This window comes from Eumetopias jubatus, unplaced genomic scaffold (assembly GCF_037043125.1).
Source record: "Eumetopias jubatus isolate StellerSeaLion01/CBP00866 unplaced genomic scaffold, mEumJub1_p1.0 scaffold_10, whole genome shotgun sequence".
NCBI lineage: Eukaryota > Metazoa > Chordata > Mammalia > Carnivora > Otariidae > Eumetopias > Eumetopias jubatus.
Genome location: NW_028274816.1, coordinates 101,784,829 through 101,800,201, shown reverse-complemented (window position 1 = coordinate 101,800,201; position 15,373 = coordinate 101,784,829). Strand labels below are relative to the sequence as shown.

The following is a 15,373-nucleotide window of genomic DNA, read 5'->3' as shown; positions in this document are numbered from 1 at the left end:
ATACAGAAGTACATGTGAAGTCAGTTCTGCCCTCTCTCACACACTCTCTCCCTCCAGAGGCAGCCACTCTTAACAGCTTGGTGTGTAACTTCTGGTCACCTCGGATCTTAACCACACGGTCTAGCCAGAGAGTCCTACTGTAAGTCTTGTACCCAAGAAGAGACTATTAGATTTTTACCACATCACCAGTGTGGTTAATACGTTCCATGGTTGTCATGAGGTCCTAAGGACAGAGTCATGATTGAGGTGTACATGGAAGGAAAGTGTGACCAGTTGGAGCTTTGTTCCCTGTTGAAAGGATGTGATGTTTGCCCTCTTGAAACATTAAAACATACAGTAGTCCCCACACCCCTTTATCTGCGATTTTGCCTTCTGAGGTTTCAGTTACCCACAGTCAGCTGTGGGTCTTAAACATGATCCCCTGATGATGTCAAAAGGTTATAGTAGCCTAACGCTGCATCACATGCCTACATCATTCACCTCACTTCATCTCACATAGGCATTGTATCCTCTCACATCCTCACAAGAAGGGTGAGTATGGTACAATAAGATATTTAGAAAGAGAGAGACCATATTCACATGACTTTATTATTATACCATATTGTTATAATTATTCTATTATTGTTAATTTCTTACTGTGCCTAATTTTTAAATTAAACTTCATCATAGGTATGCGTGTATAGAAAAAAACGTATTATATATAGTTAGGTACTATTCACGGTTTTAGGCACCCACTGGGGGTCTTGGGTTGTGTCCCCTACAGATAAGGCGGCCCACTATACTTAATCTCAAAGGCAGTTCTTTCCAGCAGGGGCAAAATTGTCAGAGATATGTTGTAACTCCCATGTCAACTCCCTTTGTCATCTTTCCCTCCAACTCCCATTGTCTATGACCCACCAACTTGACCTATTTCCACCTCCTCAGAGATACACTTACCTGTTTAACCACGGGAAGAGAGTTTTTAGAACTGCTGATGGGTGATAGGCCAGTTAGTATGTTCTGGGTTCTAGGGCTATCTTACCCCTCCTAGACTTATGTGTAGATTTTTAAAAGGCACAGGCAATATGGTCAGAATTTGATCTTTGAAATACCCAGCTGTATGAACTGAAACTTTATTATTTATTTATTTATTTATTTATTACGATTTTATTTATTTATTTGACAGAGAGGCACAGCCAGAGAGGGAACACAAGCAGGGGGAGTGGGAGAAGAAGAAGCAGGCTTCCCGCTGAGCAGGGAGCCTGATGTCGGGCTGGATCCCAGGACCCTGGGATCACAACCTGAGCCAAAGGCAGACACTTAACAGCTGAGCCACCCAGGTGCCCCTGAACTGAAACTTTAAAAAGAGATTGAGGGGTGCCTGGCTGGCTCAGTCGGTAGAGCATGCAACTCTTTTTTTTTAAGATTTTATTTATTTATTTGACAGAGAGAGAGAGAGACACATCAAGAGAGGGAACACAAGCAGGGGGAGTGGGAGAGGAAGAAGCAGGCTTCTCGCTGAGCAGGGAGCCCGATGCGGAGCTCAATCCCAGGACCCTGGGATCATGACCTGAGCCGAAGGTAGACGCTTAACGACTGAGCCACCCAGGTGCCCCAAGCATGCAAATCTTGATCTCGGGGCTGTGAGTTCGAGCCCCAAGTTGGATGTGGTGATTACTTAAAAATAAAATCTTTTAAAAAAATAATAAAAGGGTTGCCTGGTTGGCTCAGTCGATTAAGTGTCTGCCTTTGGCTCAGGTCATGATCCCAGGATCTTGGGATCGAGTCCCACATCAGGCTCCTTGTTCAGCGGGGAGCCTGCTTCTCCCTCTGCTGCTCCTCCTGCTTGTGCTCTCTCTCGCTATGTCAAATAAATAAAATCTTTTTAAAAAAATAAAAAAATTAAAAGGGATTGAATATCAAGGAGTAAGATGTGGGGGGTGGGGGATGGGGAAAGAGAAAAGCAGATAGGGCATTACTTACAAGTTTATCCCCATCCTTCCAGAAGTTTGAATAGTAGTTGTAAAATTGTCAACAGCCAGAAGGAGAGAAAATAACTTTGTTCCTTCTCAGGTGATACAAGAGTTTCTCTAGCATGTGTTTTTTTTAATTTAATTTAATTTAATTTAATTTAATTATTTATTTATTTGAGAGAGACAGAGATAGAGCACAAGTTCCTCTAGCATGTGTCTTTTTAATTTAATTTAATTAATTTATTTATTTTAGATTTTATTTATTTATTTGAGAGAGAGAGACAGAGATAGTGAGAGAGAGCGCAAGTGGGGAGAGAGGGAGAAGCAGGCTCCCCGCAGAGCAGGGAGCCCGATGCGGGACTTGATCCCAGGACGTCAGGATCATGACCTGAGCCGAAGGCAGACGCTTAACCGACTGAGCCATCCAGGCACCCCGCATACTTTTTTTTTTTTAAAACCTCTATGGAGGTCTCCACCTACTGCCCTTCAGAAAGTAGTTACTACTTTTTTCTGAATTGACTTGATGAGCCAGGTATGATGGCGCCTTGTGCTAAAATGGTTAGTGCATAGCTTTTCTTCTTTAAGGAAATGTGGAGATTTAAGGTCAGTTTTCATGCAGAAGTATGAGTGGTGGGTTGCTCGCCCTTTGGCTTAGCCCCTCTCCTGCTATTGAAATCTTAAATGGTGATAAACAAGGCAGTAGAATGTTAAGTGTCCCTGCCCCTTCCTTTCACTCTAGTCTTGGCAGTGTGATTACTGTGAGGGCAATGTGTACTGGTTTCCAAAGGATCAGCACTGAAACGTTTTTTTTCCCCCAAGAAGCCTGACAGAAAGATAAAGCCTTATCTGCCCCACGATAACAGTGGTATGTGGCAGTCTAATCTCCTCTAAGGCCTTGAGTCCTTCTGACCCCATAGTGTCTCCTGTCCCTTGTTCCCTGGCATGGAGTCTCTCTTGGCATAGGCGGGTGATGGTGTTCAGCACTGCCTCTTTCCCATCATTCCCTGATGCTGGCTTATGTTCAGAGCATTCTGCAGCTAACTGTTTTTAAGTGTGGATTTTGTCAACTCGCAGCCCTATGATGCTGACTTCTTTGAGTCTGAGTTACAGACTCTACATGGAAAGCCATTGCTCTTTAATGACCCAGGTAAGTAAGCTGTGGATTTGTGGGAAGATAAATATAGAGGAACTAAAAACTATTTCCTCAGGTTTCTCTTCAGCTTGAAGCCAAATGAAAAATGAATGTTAGTAACTAAAGCTCTAATTTCTTGTAATTTGCCCCCTGCAAAAACCATTCTAGTCAGAAGAAGAATAAATCCCTAGCAACCCTTCTCAGAAAGCTGTGCCTCTTTGTCATTCATATCCTGAGACCCAAGCCTGGTGTAGAAGGATCTCTCCTAGTTCCTTTCTCTCCCAAAAGGTTCTCAATCAAACAGAGGATCACCGCCAGAGGGTCCTGCAGGCAGCCGCTAAGAACATCCGTGTCTGGTTCATCAAGGTGCGGAAGATGAAGGCCATCTACCACACCCTGAACCTGTGCAACATCGACGTGACCCAGAAGTGCCTGATTGCAGAGGTCTGGTGCCCCGTCACCGACCTTGACTCCATCCAGTTTGCGCTCAGGAGGGGCACGGTGAGTACCCCACAGCTGGCAGTGCAGTGGGAAAGAGTGCGTCCCACCCACTGTAACATTAATTGATCACATTTTTATGGCATTTTTACTTTCAGAGTTCTTGGATATACTCATCTTGTACTCCTCTCGTTTCCTAACAGTACATTTTGTGTATCCTTGTTTTCCAAATGTGGAAACTGCAGTTCAAAAAAGATGAAATGACTGGGTGCCTACGTGGCTCAGTCTTCAGTCGGTTGAGTGTCTGACTCTTGATTTCGGCTCAAGTTATGATCTCAGGGTTGTGAGATCCAGCCCCACATCAGGCTCCACACTCAGTATGGAGTTTTCTTGAGGTTCTCTCTTTCCCTCTCCCTGTGCCCCTCCCCCCATTCATGTGTGCATGCTTGTGCACACTCTCTCTCTCTCTCTCTCGCTCGCTCGCTCTAGCTCTCAAAATAAATAAATAAATCTTAAAAAAAAAAGACAAAATGACATGGGTCATATACCCATGATTCTTCAGAATAGCTCCTGACCAGAACATCAGTTTCCTTATCCATTCTCTCTGCTCCTCAGACTGATTCTTTTTTTTTTTTTTAAGATTTTATTTATTTATTTGACAGAGAGGGTGGGAGGGAGAGCACAAGCAGGCGGGGGGGCGGGGCGGGGAAGGAGCAGAGGGAGAGGGAGAAGCAGACCTCACTGAGTAACTAAAGCTTAGTTAGTTACTACTTTGGTAGGGAGTAGGGAGCTGAGCCTGAGCAGGGAGCCTGACGCAGGGCTCAATCCCAGGACCCAGAGATCATGACCTGAGCCAAAGACAGACGCTTAACTGACTGAGCCACCCAGGCACCCCCATCAGACTGCTTCTGAGGGATAACCCTGGCAGTCCTGTCTAGCAGTTAAAGTTTGAGAAGATAACGCTGCTGTCTCCATAAAAGGAAAGAAAAACGATATTCTTGATAGGCAGATGAGGATGTCTCCAGACAAGGAAGTTCCATGTTTTCTTTGGTTGCACATTTTAGAATTGAATTTTCTAACATGAGGATATTCTTTCACACTTACTTTAAATCTTTCAGATTTTATACCTAGCTCCAGTTTCTCCAAAGACTGGGCAAGATTGAGATGCAATTCACATAAAATAAAATGCACCTATTTTATATGTATAGTTTGATGAATTTTGATAAATATATACATCTGTGTAACCACCACAATTAGGATGATTTAATTTTGATATATGTGTTTAATGTTTCCCAGGAACACAGTGGTTCCACTGTGCCCTCTATTCTGAACAGGATGCAAACAAATCAGACGCCCCCAACCTATAACAAAACGAACAAGTTCACATATGGCTTTCAGAACATAGTAGATGCTTACGGAATTGGAACTTACCGAGAGATAAATCCAGGTAAAAAAACTTGAATCTTCTCCCTCTAGAAGTTTTATTTTTTGTTTATTTGTTTCTTCTAATGCCTCCCTTCAGATGTTCTTGGGTAGCTGGCATAAAACTAACGATGTTGTCAAGACCTCAGCTCTAGTGTAATTCCTATAAGGAGGTGCCCATTTTGACACACGGAGGGAGGTTTATAGCTAGGTGGCACTCCTTTGAGAGGTGGTTTTATAGGAGTGAGCTCAGTGGATTGGATTCTTTTGTGTATCCTCACAACTATGAAACGCCTGGCTTTCTCTAGCACATAGCAGAATACTTTAAGCAAAAAGTTTTTTTCCAAGATTGCTGATATTTTTAAATGGCTTCCCTATTCCAGGTTAGACAGAGAAAATATAGCAATTATTGACCATTTTAGACACAAAGCAGGTTTCACAAAGCAAAAACAGGAGAGTTAATTATTAAATCAAGAGTCTGAGAATTTGTTTTTAGCTAGAGTCTTCTGGTCTTCTGCAGGACTGGCTTTGCTCTGAGTCTGGGCTTTCTCCCACTTACCTGGGAGCTTTTTTCAGCTGAGAAGTGGTTGCTGCACAAGAGAAGAAAGCTAGCCTGTCAAAGGAGCAGTGTTCCAGGGCTTAGAGAAAAGGAATCAAAGAACAAAGGAAGTGCCCAGCCAGGGCTAGGGACAAAACTTTCACTCTCTGTGTTCTTTGCTTAAAATGCTAGCAGTAGCCCAGATCCCATCAGAGCTGCTTTGTGAGGACGTGCAGATCCTGCCATGGAAGGTTTTCTCTGGGAGTCTATTTGACCAACAGCTAGGGAATAAGTCCCCTCGTACTGATCTTAGAGTATGAGGAGGAATGTGATCTGCTGCGTGGTTGCGGTTTTCTGTACTTTGTTTTTTTCCTCTGGTTTCTTTATAGCTCCCTATACCATCATCACTTTCCCTTTCCTGTTTGCTGTGATGTTTGGGGACTTTGGCCATGGTATTTTGATGACCCTTTTTGCTGTATGGATGGTATTGAGGGAGAGCCGGATCCTCTCTCAGAAGAATGAGAATGAGGTAATGTTTGTTCCATGTGTGTTGGACTGAAACTTTGTAATTTCTCAAGCATTCATTATAAAATTAGGATCTGGAAGTCTTCTATCCATGAATTTATAGAGAAGTTACAGAGGCTGTTTCAAGAGTAGAGAAGTTATATTCATTTTAACTCTAAAGCGGTCATGTGCTGTGAAAGTCATTTCCTGTTAGCATTGTATTTTGGCCTTTAAGTTCTCTGACCTGGGCTGTGGGGTAAATTAGTGTGAGAAGAATGGTCATATATTCTCAATAATGTTGTCACAACAATAGTGTTGAGCCACAGGGAGTACGTTTCATTGACTTCTTTCTTCTGGTTCCCAGATGTTTAGCACCGTGTTCAGCGGCCGGTACATTATTCTGTTGATGGGTGTGTTTTCCATCTACACTGGCCTCATCTACAATGATTGCTTTTCCAAGTCTCTTAATATCTTCGGGTCATCCTGGAGCGTACGGCCAATGTTCACTTTATATAATTGGACGTAAGTTGCGAAGAAGCTAAAAGTCAGGTTATTCCTTTCCTGTTCAGCTCTGATTTTCCAGACAAGAGATAAACTTATACTTCTTTAGGAAGTGGCTGGCAGCGTCTCTGTTTCAGAAGAATGCAGTGTCCCTTCTTATTTGTGCCCCAGCCTGGCAAATGTTTGTGATTCCTTCAGCGCTATCAAGAAACTGAGTGCCTGGGGCGCCTGGGTGGCCAGTCAGTTAAGCATCTGACTATTGATCTCAGCTCAGGTCTTGATCTTGGGGTCGTGAGTTCAAGCCCTATATTGGGCTCCATGCTGGGTGTGGAGCCTACTTAAGAAAAAAAAGAAAGAAAGAGAGAAAGAAAAAAGGAAGGAAGGAGGAAGGAAACTGAGACTGTAAATTTAGGCACATTGTTTCTTTTTGTAAATTAAAAGCAGATTCCCCAAATTCCCTACTTAGTTGTGTAGGTGTGTTTGTTTTGGTCTTTTGTTATTTCTGATCCCTTTTCATTCTCAGATGCTAGTCCTTCCTCTTTTATTGAAGAGACAAGACAGCTGTAGTAGTTTCTTTTAGGATCAGTTTTGGACCCCAGCAGTTTCCCTCTCTTGATAAAAACAAATGGAACTTTTCTTCTAACATGGTAGGGAGGAGACGCTTCGGGGGAACCCTGTTCTGCAGTTGAACCCGTCTGTCCCTGGAGTTTTTGGTGGACCATACCCTTTTGGCATCGATCCAGTAAGAGCTCTTCTTTCCTATTATGTCTAACACCAGATTTTTTTTTTTTTAAGATTTTATTTATTTATTTGAGAGAGTGAGCGAGCCCATGCACACGTGGCATGTAGGGGGAAGGGCAGAGGGGCAAGGAGAGGAAGAGGGAAAGAATCCCAAGCAGACTCTGCACTGAGCACAGAGCCCATTGTAGGGCTTGATCCCAGGACTCCGAGATCATGACCTGAGCCAAAACCAAGAGTCGGATGCCCAACCAGCTGAGCCACCCAGGTGCCCCTAACACCAGATTTTTAAAATGCAACCCTGAGGGCGCCTGGGTGGCTCAGATGGTTAAGCGTCTGCCTTCAGCTTGGGTCATGATCCCGGGGTCCTGGGATTGAGTCCCGCATCGGGCTCCCTGCTCCTTGGGAGCCTGCTTCTCTCTCTGCTTCTCTCTTTCTCTCTCTCTCTCCCCCCCCTCTGTCTCTCATGAATAAATAAATAAAATCTTTAAAAAAAAATTTTTTTTAAATAAAATGCAACCCTGAAGTGAGAGAATTAAATTAAAGAGTTATTTGGTTTTCAGTTGCAGTATTTTTGGAGAGCCCTTGTGTGTCTGTCTAGAGTACTTCCAAAACATAAGAAACCCAAGTGCCTTAGGTAGCTGAATAATTTTTCCCACACTGCTTATTTCAGAGATGCCTAATAAGTTTGACCCTGGGAAGATTGACTTTTAAGACTCCTTCCCAGTTTATTTCTGTTTAACTTATTTTGGGTTTTGTTTTTAGCAGATATTTTAACAAAGCAGAAGCAGTTCTTTCCTATGGATTTTTAGATTTCCATTTTAATCTTTATATACTTACAGAAACTTTTCCCAGAATTAAAAAAAAAGTGGGCAAATTGTGATCAGATCTTTTGTATTGTGTGCTTAAAGGAGGATAGGGGGAGGAATTTAAGAATGAGCATTCGACAGGAAGGAATACAGAATTCCAGAGGAAAAACAGATCATTATGGGCCAGAAAGATCAAGGTTTCTTTTAAAAATGGGCATTAATTTCAGATTGTTAACAGGTGAGAAGTGTGTGCAAAAGCATAGAGGTGGGGAGATGCAAAGTTACTCATTTTGATTATTATAAAAGCAAATGTTAGTGAAATGGTCACTGTGGGCCAAGCACTGTGCTCTGTACTCTGCCCTCAGCACATCTGATTTCCCCTGAAAGAGTTTTTTTTTTAAGATTTTATTTATTTATTTGAAAGAGAGAGAAAGAGAGAGAGAGCACATGAGAAGGGGGAGGGTCAGAGGGAGAAGCAGACTCCCCGCTGAGCAAGGAGCCCGATGTGGGACTCGATCCCAGGACTCCAGGATCATGAACCTGAGCGAAGGCAGTCGCTTAACCAACTGAGCCACCCACGCGCCCCGTCCCTGAAACAGTTTTGATTTCCCCTGAAACCGCTATCCATGTCATACAGATAAGGAGACCAAGGCTTGGAGAGGTTGAATAACATTTCACATAAGCATTTAACAAATGTTTACTGAATCTCTGTTGTGTGCAGGCATAGTGCTCGCTGGGGGAAACATGTAATTTAACTTGTAGCTCCTGCCCTCAAGTAGCTTAGAGTCTAATAATGTTAGGTAACTTTATATAGTGTTCTTCAGTTAACAGAAAGTTTTCTGGTTTTGTTTTGTTGTTTTGTGTACATCTCATTTGATGCTTAAGGGTAGGTGTTGAGTTTGAAGTGCCTGTTGGAGGCACAGGTATAAATGTCCATCAGGCAGTTGGACCTGTAGAACTGAGTATCAGGGGAGACTGGGGCTGAGAGAGAAACAGTCACAAGTTGTCAGGTTAGAAGTCACAAAGGATGAGCTCCTCAGAAGGATGTTGTTTCAGAAAAAATGATGCCAGGCTAGCCGGTGGAAGACCTGGCTTATCATGCTCCTGAGTTTAAACTTTATCCTAAAGAAGACGGCGGCGGGGGGGGCGGTGCAGGGTAGGTTTGGGCACAGGGAAGTGACCACATCAGAGGCATTGATTTAGGAAACATAATGTGATGGTCAAGTAGGGGCAGAAGAACTATGGAAAATATTACAGATGTCCAGGCCCAGGTGACAAAGCTTAAGGCAACTAATATTTAAAAATAGATGGAGGGGCGCCTGGGTGGCTCAGTCGTTAAGCGTCTGCCTTCGGCTCAGGTCATGGTCCCAGGGTCCTGGGTTCGAGCCCCGCATCGGGCTCCTTGCTCAGCAGGAGTCTGCTTCTCCCTCTCCCGCTCCCCCTGCTTGTGTTCCCTCTCTCGCTGTGTCTCTCTCTGTCAAATTAATAAGAAATCTTTAAAAAAATAAAATAAAAATAGATGGAACTCCCACAAGAAGACAAACTAGAAGAACAGGTGGATGACAAGCTTATGGATCCCACAGGACTGTAAAACTCCAGCACCAGGGGAGAGTAATATATTGAGCTCCAGGTGTTTCCTCACAACTCGTTTATCCTTCAGGCTAAAATTTTACATTTCTTCTTTTTCTTACCTTTTTCCTGTTTCAGATAGATTATTATTTTCCAAATAAATAAGTAAAATTAAAAAAAATAAAAATAGATGGAATGACAGCACCATGGGGATATGATCAGTAAAACAATGACTGTGGGAACATCTACAAAATAAATGTCCAAGTTTCTTCAAATATTTTGTAAGGAATAAAAAAGGGGAGAGTAGGGGGAGAATTTATAGATTAGATATTTAAGAGCTGTGTCAGTGTAGAGACCTGATCTGGACTCTACTTTGAATAAATTAATTATGTTTTTAAAAAATTGGGGCACAGGGTGTCTGGGTGGCTCAGTCGGTTAAGCATCTGCCTTCAGCTCAGGTCATGATCCCAGGGTCCTGGGATCGAGCCCCACATTGGGCTTCCTGATCAGCGGGGAGTCTGCTTCTCCCTCTCCCTCTGCCTCTCTCCCTGGCTTGTGCTCTCTCTCAAATAAATAAATAAAATCTTTAAAAATAAATAAATAATAAAAAATTGGGGCACAATCAGGGAAGTTTAAGTACTGACTATATGTTTCATGATATTAAAGAATCGTCATTAATGCATTGTGGAGTGATGACAGTATTGTAGTCATGTTTTAAAAAAAATTAGTCCTTACCCAAAAGGGGGGGGCTGTGGCACCTGGGTGGCTCAGGCAGTTAAGTGTCCTGCTCTTGATTTCAGCTTAGGTCATGACCTCAGGGTCATGAGATCGAGCCCCATGTCCATGCTGGGCGTGGAGCCTGCTTAAGATTCTCTCTCAGGTGCCTGGGTGGCTCAGTCGGTTAAGCATCTGCCTTCAGCTCAGGTCGTGATCCCTGGGTCCTGGAATCGAGTCCTGCATCGGGCTCCCTGCTCAGCAGAGAGTCTGCTTCTCCCCCTGCCTCTGCCCTTCCCCCTGCTCCTGCTCTCTCTCATGCTCTCTCTCTCAAATAAATAAATAAAATCTTTAAAAAAAAAAGATTCTGTCTCTCCCTCTGCTCTTCTCCCTACCCTCTCCTCCTCCTCCCCAGCATGCGGGCTTGCTCTCTCAAAAAAAAAAGAGTCAGATTTTTACAGCTAAAATGATATGGTATCTGGACTTTGCTTCCAAATAATATGGAGGTGGGGAGCAGGTTGTCTGTATGATAAAATAAGATTGACCTTGAGTCAATAGGTAATTGTTCACCTGGGTCATAGGTAAATGTGAGTTTGTTATACTGTCCTTTCTACTTAAATCTGTGTTTAGAACTTTCCATAATTAAAAAAAAAGCTTTAAAAAATAGGTGAACAGGAGCGCCTGGCTCACTCAGCTGGTGGAGCATGCAACTCTTGATCTCAGGGTCGTGATTTTAGCCCCATGTTGGACGTAGAGCTTGCTTTAAAAAAAAACAGGTGAATAATAATATCCTATTCATGAACTCTGTAATGCCTTTTTGTTTCCTTGGGTTGTGACAGATCTGGAACATTGCTACCAATAAACTGACCTTTCTCAACTCCTTTAAAATGAAGACATCTGTTATCCTAGGCATCATCCACATGATGTTTGGAGTCACTTTGAGCCTCTTCAACCATACGTGAGTTGCTCTGTTTATGTCACAAGCACATGTGTAGCTTAGGTAATGCTTTTGCCTAAAGAAATCATGACATCTTTGGGGAGGGATAAGTAACTCAGAACCCTATTCTGTGTTAAAGAAGTGCTTTTATAAAAATCTCATATTTTTAAATGAGGCTTAATTAATATTAGTCCCTTAACAATTCACAACTGCAGGAAAGATCTTTGAAAAACCTTGTCATTTTCATCAAAATTAGTGAATTACTTTTTTCTTTTATTTGTAACTCATATAAAATTATGAACTGTGGTTCCAGAATGTACTATATTTTCCAATCTCTTTCTCATGGGAAAAGATTGGTGGGGGTGGTACCAAGATGTTCAAGGTCCAAAAGTTTGAAAGTCATGGTTAATCCTGCTTGTCTCTTTTGGCCTCCAGTGCTTCTGGCTGTTACTTCTTAAAGTGATAAAGACAGAATTGAGGGAGCTGTAGGTAGGAAATCTAGTAAGTACTCCATTCAATGTAAGGGTGTCCCTGGGTCTGCTCACCATTTTTTTTTTTTTTTAAGTAAGCTCTATGCCCATCGTGGGACCTGAATATACAGCCCTGAGAGCAAGAGTCCCAGGCTCCACTGACTGAGCCAGCCAGGCGCCCCTGGGTCTATTCACCTTTAACACTTTTTTTTCTCTCTTCCTTTTTAGCTATTTCAAGAAGCCCCTGAATATCTACTTTGGATTTATTCCTGAAATAATCTTCATGACCTCTTTGTTTGGCTACTTGGTTATCCTTATATTTTACAAGTGGACAGCCTATAATGCTAATACATCTGAGAAAGCACCAAGCCTTCTGATCCATTTCATAAACATGTTTCTTTTTTCCTACGGGGACTCTAGTAATTCGATGCTGTATTCCGGACAGGTGCGTCAACTTGGAGGTGGATTGTCTAGGTGGTTACCCTAGATCAGGAAGCCGGATATTTCTGTGACTCTGGAAAAGCCTTTAAAAATCTCTTTCTGTGGTATTAGTTTTCAGCCCATACATCAGACCTAAATTCAGCCCATTCTCCTTAGCTTCGGAGAATCTAATTAACTCCTGTGTCCACAAAGGGTAGAATTTATAACTCCCATCCTGTGAGACAATTCCTGGGCTTTGCCACAACATCTTCTAATTATTTTGAGAAGCTAGATAGTGTTATTCCTAGATCAGTAAGAAAGTACTGTGTGGGGGCAATTTGTGCTGGAGTTGGAAACTGCATGTTTGATTAATGTGGTGTGCCTTGTCCTTACTTTGTAGAAAGGAATTCAGTGTTTCCTGGTAGTGGTTGCGCTACTGTGTGTACCTTGGATGCTACTATTTAAACCACTGGTCCTTCGCCATCAATATTTGAGGAGGAAGCATTTGGTGGGTGTACTTTTATTGCTGAAAGTCACTAAATTTTTTTTTCCTTGAGATCAAGGCAATTCTTCACCAGATATAATGAATCGTGTATAAGTCTATACGCTCTTAAAATGCACTTGTGTCATATCCCAGCATGAGCACTGGACCTGCTGAAACTTAAAAAAACAAAAAACAAAAAAACCCATGTACTTGCTGTTCGAACATCTGGATTCAGTTTTGAGTAGCTCAGGTAGAGGAAACAAGTCATAAGTTTTTATCTTTCATGGTCATGCTTTGCTCATGCTGTGCTTAGCACAATCCAGGTCTGGGCCTGCCTAGATGCAGCGTCAGCCAAATCAGGGCTGCAAGAGCTGCAGGTGGATGAACCCACTCGTGTGGTTTGCCTGGGCAACCACAGGGCTGACGCTGAGACATTTTCTTTTAAAATGAGACCATGATACTTTCACCAATCAAGACATCCGGAAAAAAGATTTGGTTTAAAGAACATTGATTTTTTTTTCTTTTGAAAAAGCAGCACATACACTTGTGTTTACTTAATGTATGTGTGCTTATGAATACCACACACACACACACACACACACTTAAGTTGCCAAATTTTCATTTCTGGCTGTGCAATAATGCTTACTTACCACACTCGCTAGTAAAGCCCAAAAGATCTTAGTGCATGACTCTCATACGGCTGTTAGATTATGATTCCTTTTTGAGAGCAGCTGAGTTACAAGACCCTCCTTCTCCCTTTTCTGACCATCTTCATCCTTCCATGTACCCTCCATCCGTCTCTCCCCTCACTCCCTCTTTTGTTTCTTTCTCCCTTCCTCTTCTCTTCCATTCACTATCAGGAAGGGCAGCCTGTGGAGGCCCCAGTCAGCTCAACCCCGAGCCAGCAGGGACTAGAGGCAGCAGCGGCTGCAACAGTGAGTGAACTAAAACTGACAAACCATCACATTTTGTGTAAAGAGGTGGCAAACAGTGCAGCAGAACTCTTTTCAGTTATATCGAGAGCATGGGACATGTGAGCTCTTGGGAAGTACATCCTTGTTACTCATTAAGACGATGACAAAAGATTTCCACCTCTTATGAATAGATTCTAATGTCATCTTTACCATTGGTCTACTAAGTTTCTATTAAAAACTGTAAGTACAGTCATGTCTATGGAAGCAGAGTGACTGTTGTACCCTCTCAGAATCCCATCATCTTAATCCAAGATGGCAGCTCTTGGATTCATCCACTTTCATGTCTGTCTTTTGTAACCATATATTAGATGATTTTTCAGCATGGAGTGAGAACATTCCTGTGATTTTTGAATTAATTTCCCTGCTCTTTAAACTTCTGCTTTGGAGGGATGCATGGACATTTGGTCCATTTTAGCTATGACTTTCTCTCCTGCCAGTGGGGCCTTATACATGTCTACTCTGTTGTGAGAGACTCAGAAGCCCTCCTGTCCTCAGCTGCTCCACTGAGACCTCCAGTCTGCGTGGGTCCCATGTGCCGTCTGCATCTGATGCAGTAAGCAAAGTCATCTGTTTGGATCTTTCCTTCTTTAAATACCAACTCATAATTCAGCAACAGCACTTTGAATGTTAAGCATTTCAATATTTGCCCTTAGAAACATCTTTTAACCAAACTCTTTTACTGCACTATTACCGACTTAGCCCAGTCTATTCTAGGTAATCAATAAGATTTTTAAAATCTCACCAGCAGTGATCACACATGTTACTAGTGTGATCTAGTGCCATCATACTCCTTTAAAAGAAAATGAAATATTTAGATGGATGACCATTTCCTTCATTAGGTGTTTCTGATCATTTTAAACTTAGAAACCTGCCATAATCATCCTTCTAGAACGAGTCTAAAAGGGCTGACATTTTGGATCAGAAGATAATTTAATGTTGCTGCTTTTAATTATGTTCAAATAGGGACTTACTCTCTCCTTTCCTATGAGAAATTAGAAAAAAAAAAAAGCCCACAAAGCACATACTATCCCATTATCGACATCCTTTCCCAGTGCTCTTCTTTTTCCTAGTCTTGGCATATTTATGCTTCTGATGCATCAGTCTTGATGCTTTTAACTCTGGTATCCTCTTCTGTGACACTACCCAAATTAAATGTCCCCAGTCTGGAAAGCTGCACATTCATGGGATCTTCTTCGCCCCACTGGTTCTTTAGCGAAATATCTGGTTTTAGAGAGCAGCCTGAAGGCATCAGAATGGTCATTTTACAACAAGGGTCCTGGATTCTTGACCCTAAGGGCTGAGGATACGATCATTGATCTGTGTTTGTTCTGTTCTGTGTCCTCTTGGTTGTCTATAAGTGGTGTATCACAGTTTACTTTTTTCTTTTCTTTTTTCTGCTGATGTATGTCTCTTCCCCCCTACCTATAACTCTCATGTCCTGTGTCCTGAAGGGACAACTTGTTAGTGTCTGCCTGGGGAGGTGATTTACCTGTCTGCCCCTCTGCTGGTTGGGGAAAGCTTCAGAAATGACCTTCTGTTTTGGGAGCCTTAAAGCCTGAAGGCTACTTGGACCCTGTAACCCATGTCAGGGTACTCTGGGGTCCTCTCCTGTCAACAGTGACCTTTGTTGTACTTGCAGTCCACCTTCTGAGGGTTGTCAGGTGTAAGGTTCACATGACCTGGAGGTGTCCAGGGTCTCAGGGCTTCCCGAATCTGACTACACATCAAAATCACCTGGTAAACTTTAAATTTGTTTGTTTCTTAGGGTATT

General features: G+C 42.5%; 1 protein-coding gene across 10 annotated transcripts in view; it reads left to right on the top strand.

Moving 5' to 3' along the window:
* ATP6V0A1 (ATPase H+ transporting V0 subunit a1) overlaps positions 1 to 15,373 on the top strand; it is a 61,722-nt gene that overhangs the window by 31,966 nt on the left and 14,383 nt on the right. For 9 of the 10 annotated variants that reach the window (XM_028093974.2, XM_028093973.2, XM_028093978.2 and 6 more), the window contains 8 exons: positions 3,373 to 3,585; positions 4,819 to 4,969; positions 5,872 to 6,011; positions 6,351 to 6,508; positions 7,139 to 7,229; positions 11,157 to 11,275; positions 11,953 to 12,169; positions 12,545 to 12,652. In XM_028093974.2, the coding sequence (XP_027949775.1) occupies positions 3,373 to 3,585; positions 4,819 to 4,969; positions 5,872 to 6,011; positions 6,351 to 6,508; positions 7,139 to 7,229; positions 11,157 to 11,275; positions 11,953 to 12,169; positions 12,545 to 12,652 (1,197 nt within the window). Of the gene's footprint in view, positions 1 to 3,372; positions 3,586 to 4,818; positions 4,970 to 5,871; positions 6,012 to 6,350; positions 6,509 to 7,138; positions 7,230 to 11,156; positions 11,276 to 11,952; positions 12,170 to 12,544; positions 12,653 to 14,039; positions 14,156 to 15,373 lie in introns of all 10 variants that reach the window. The other variant, XM_088028263.1, reaches the window with a different exon arrangement.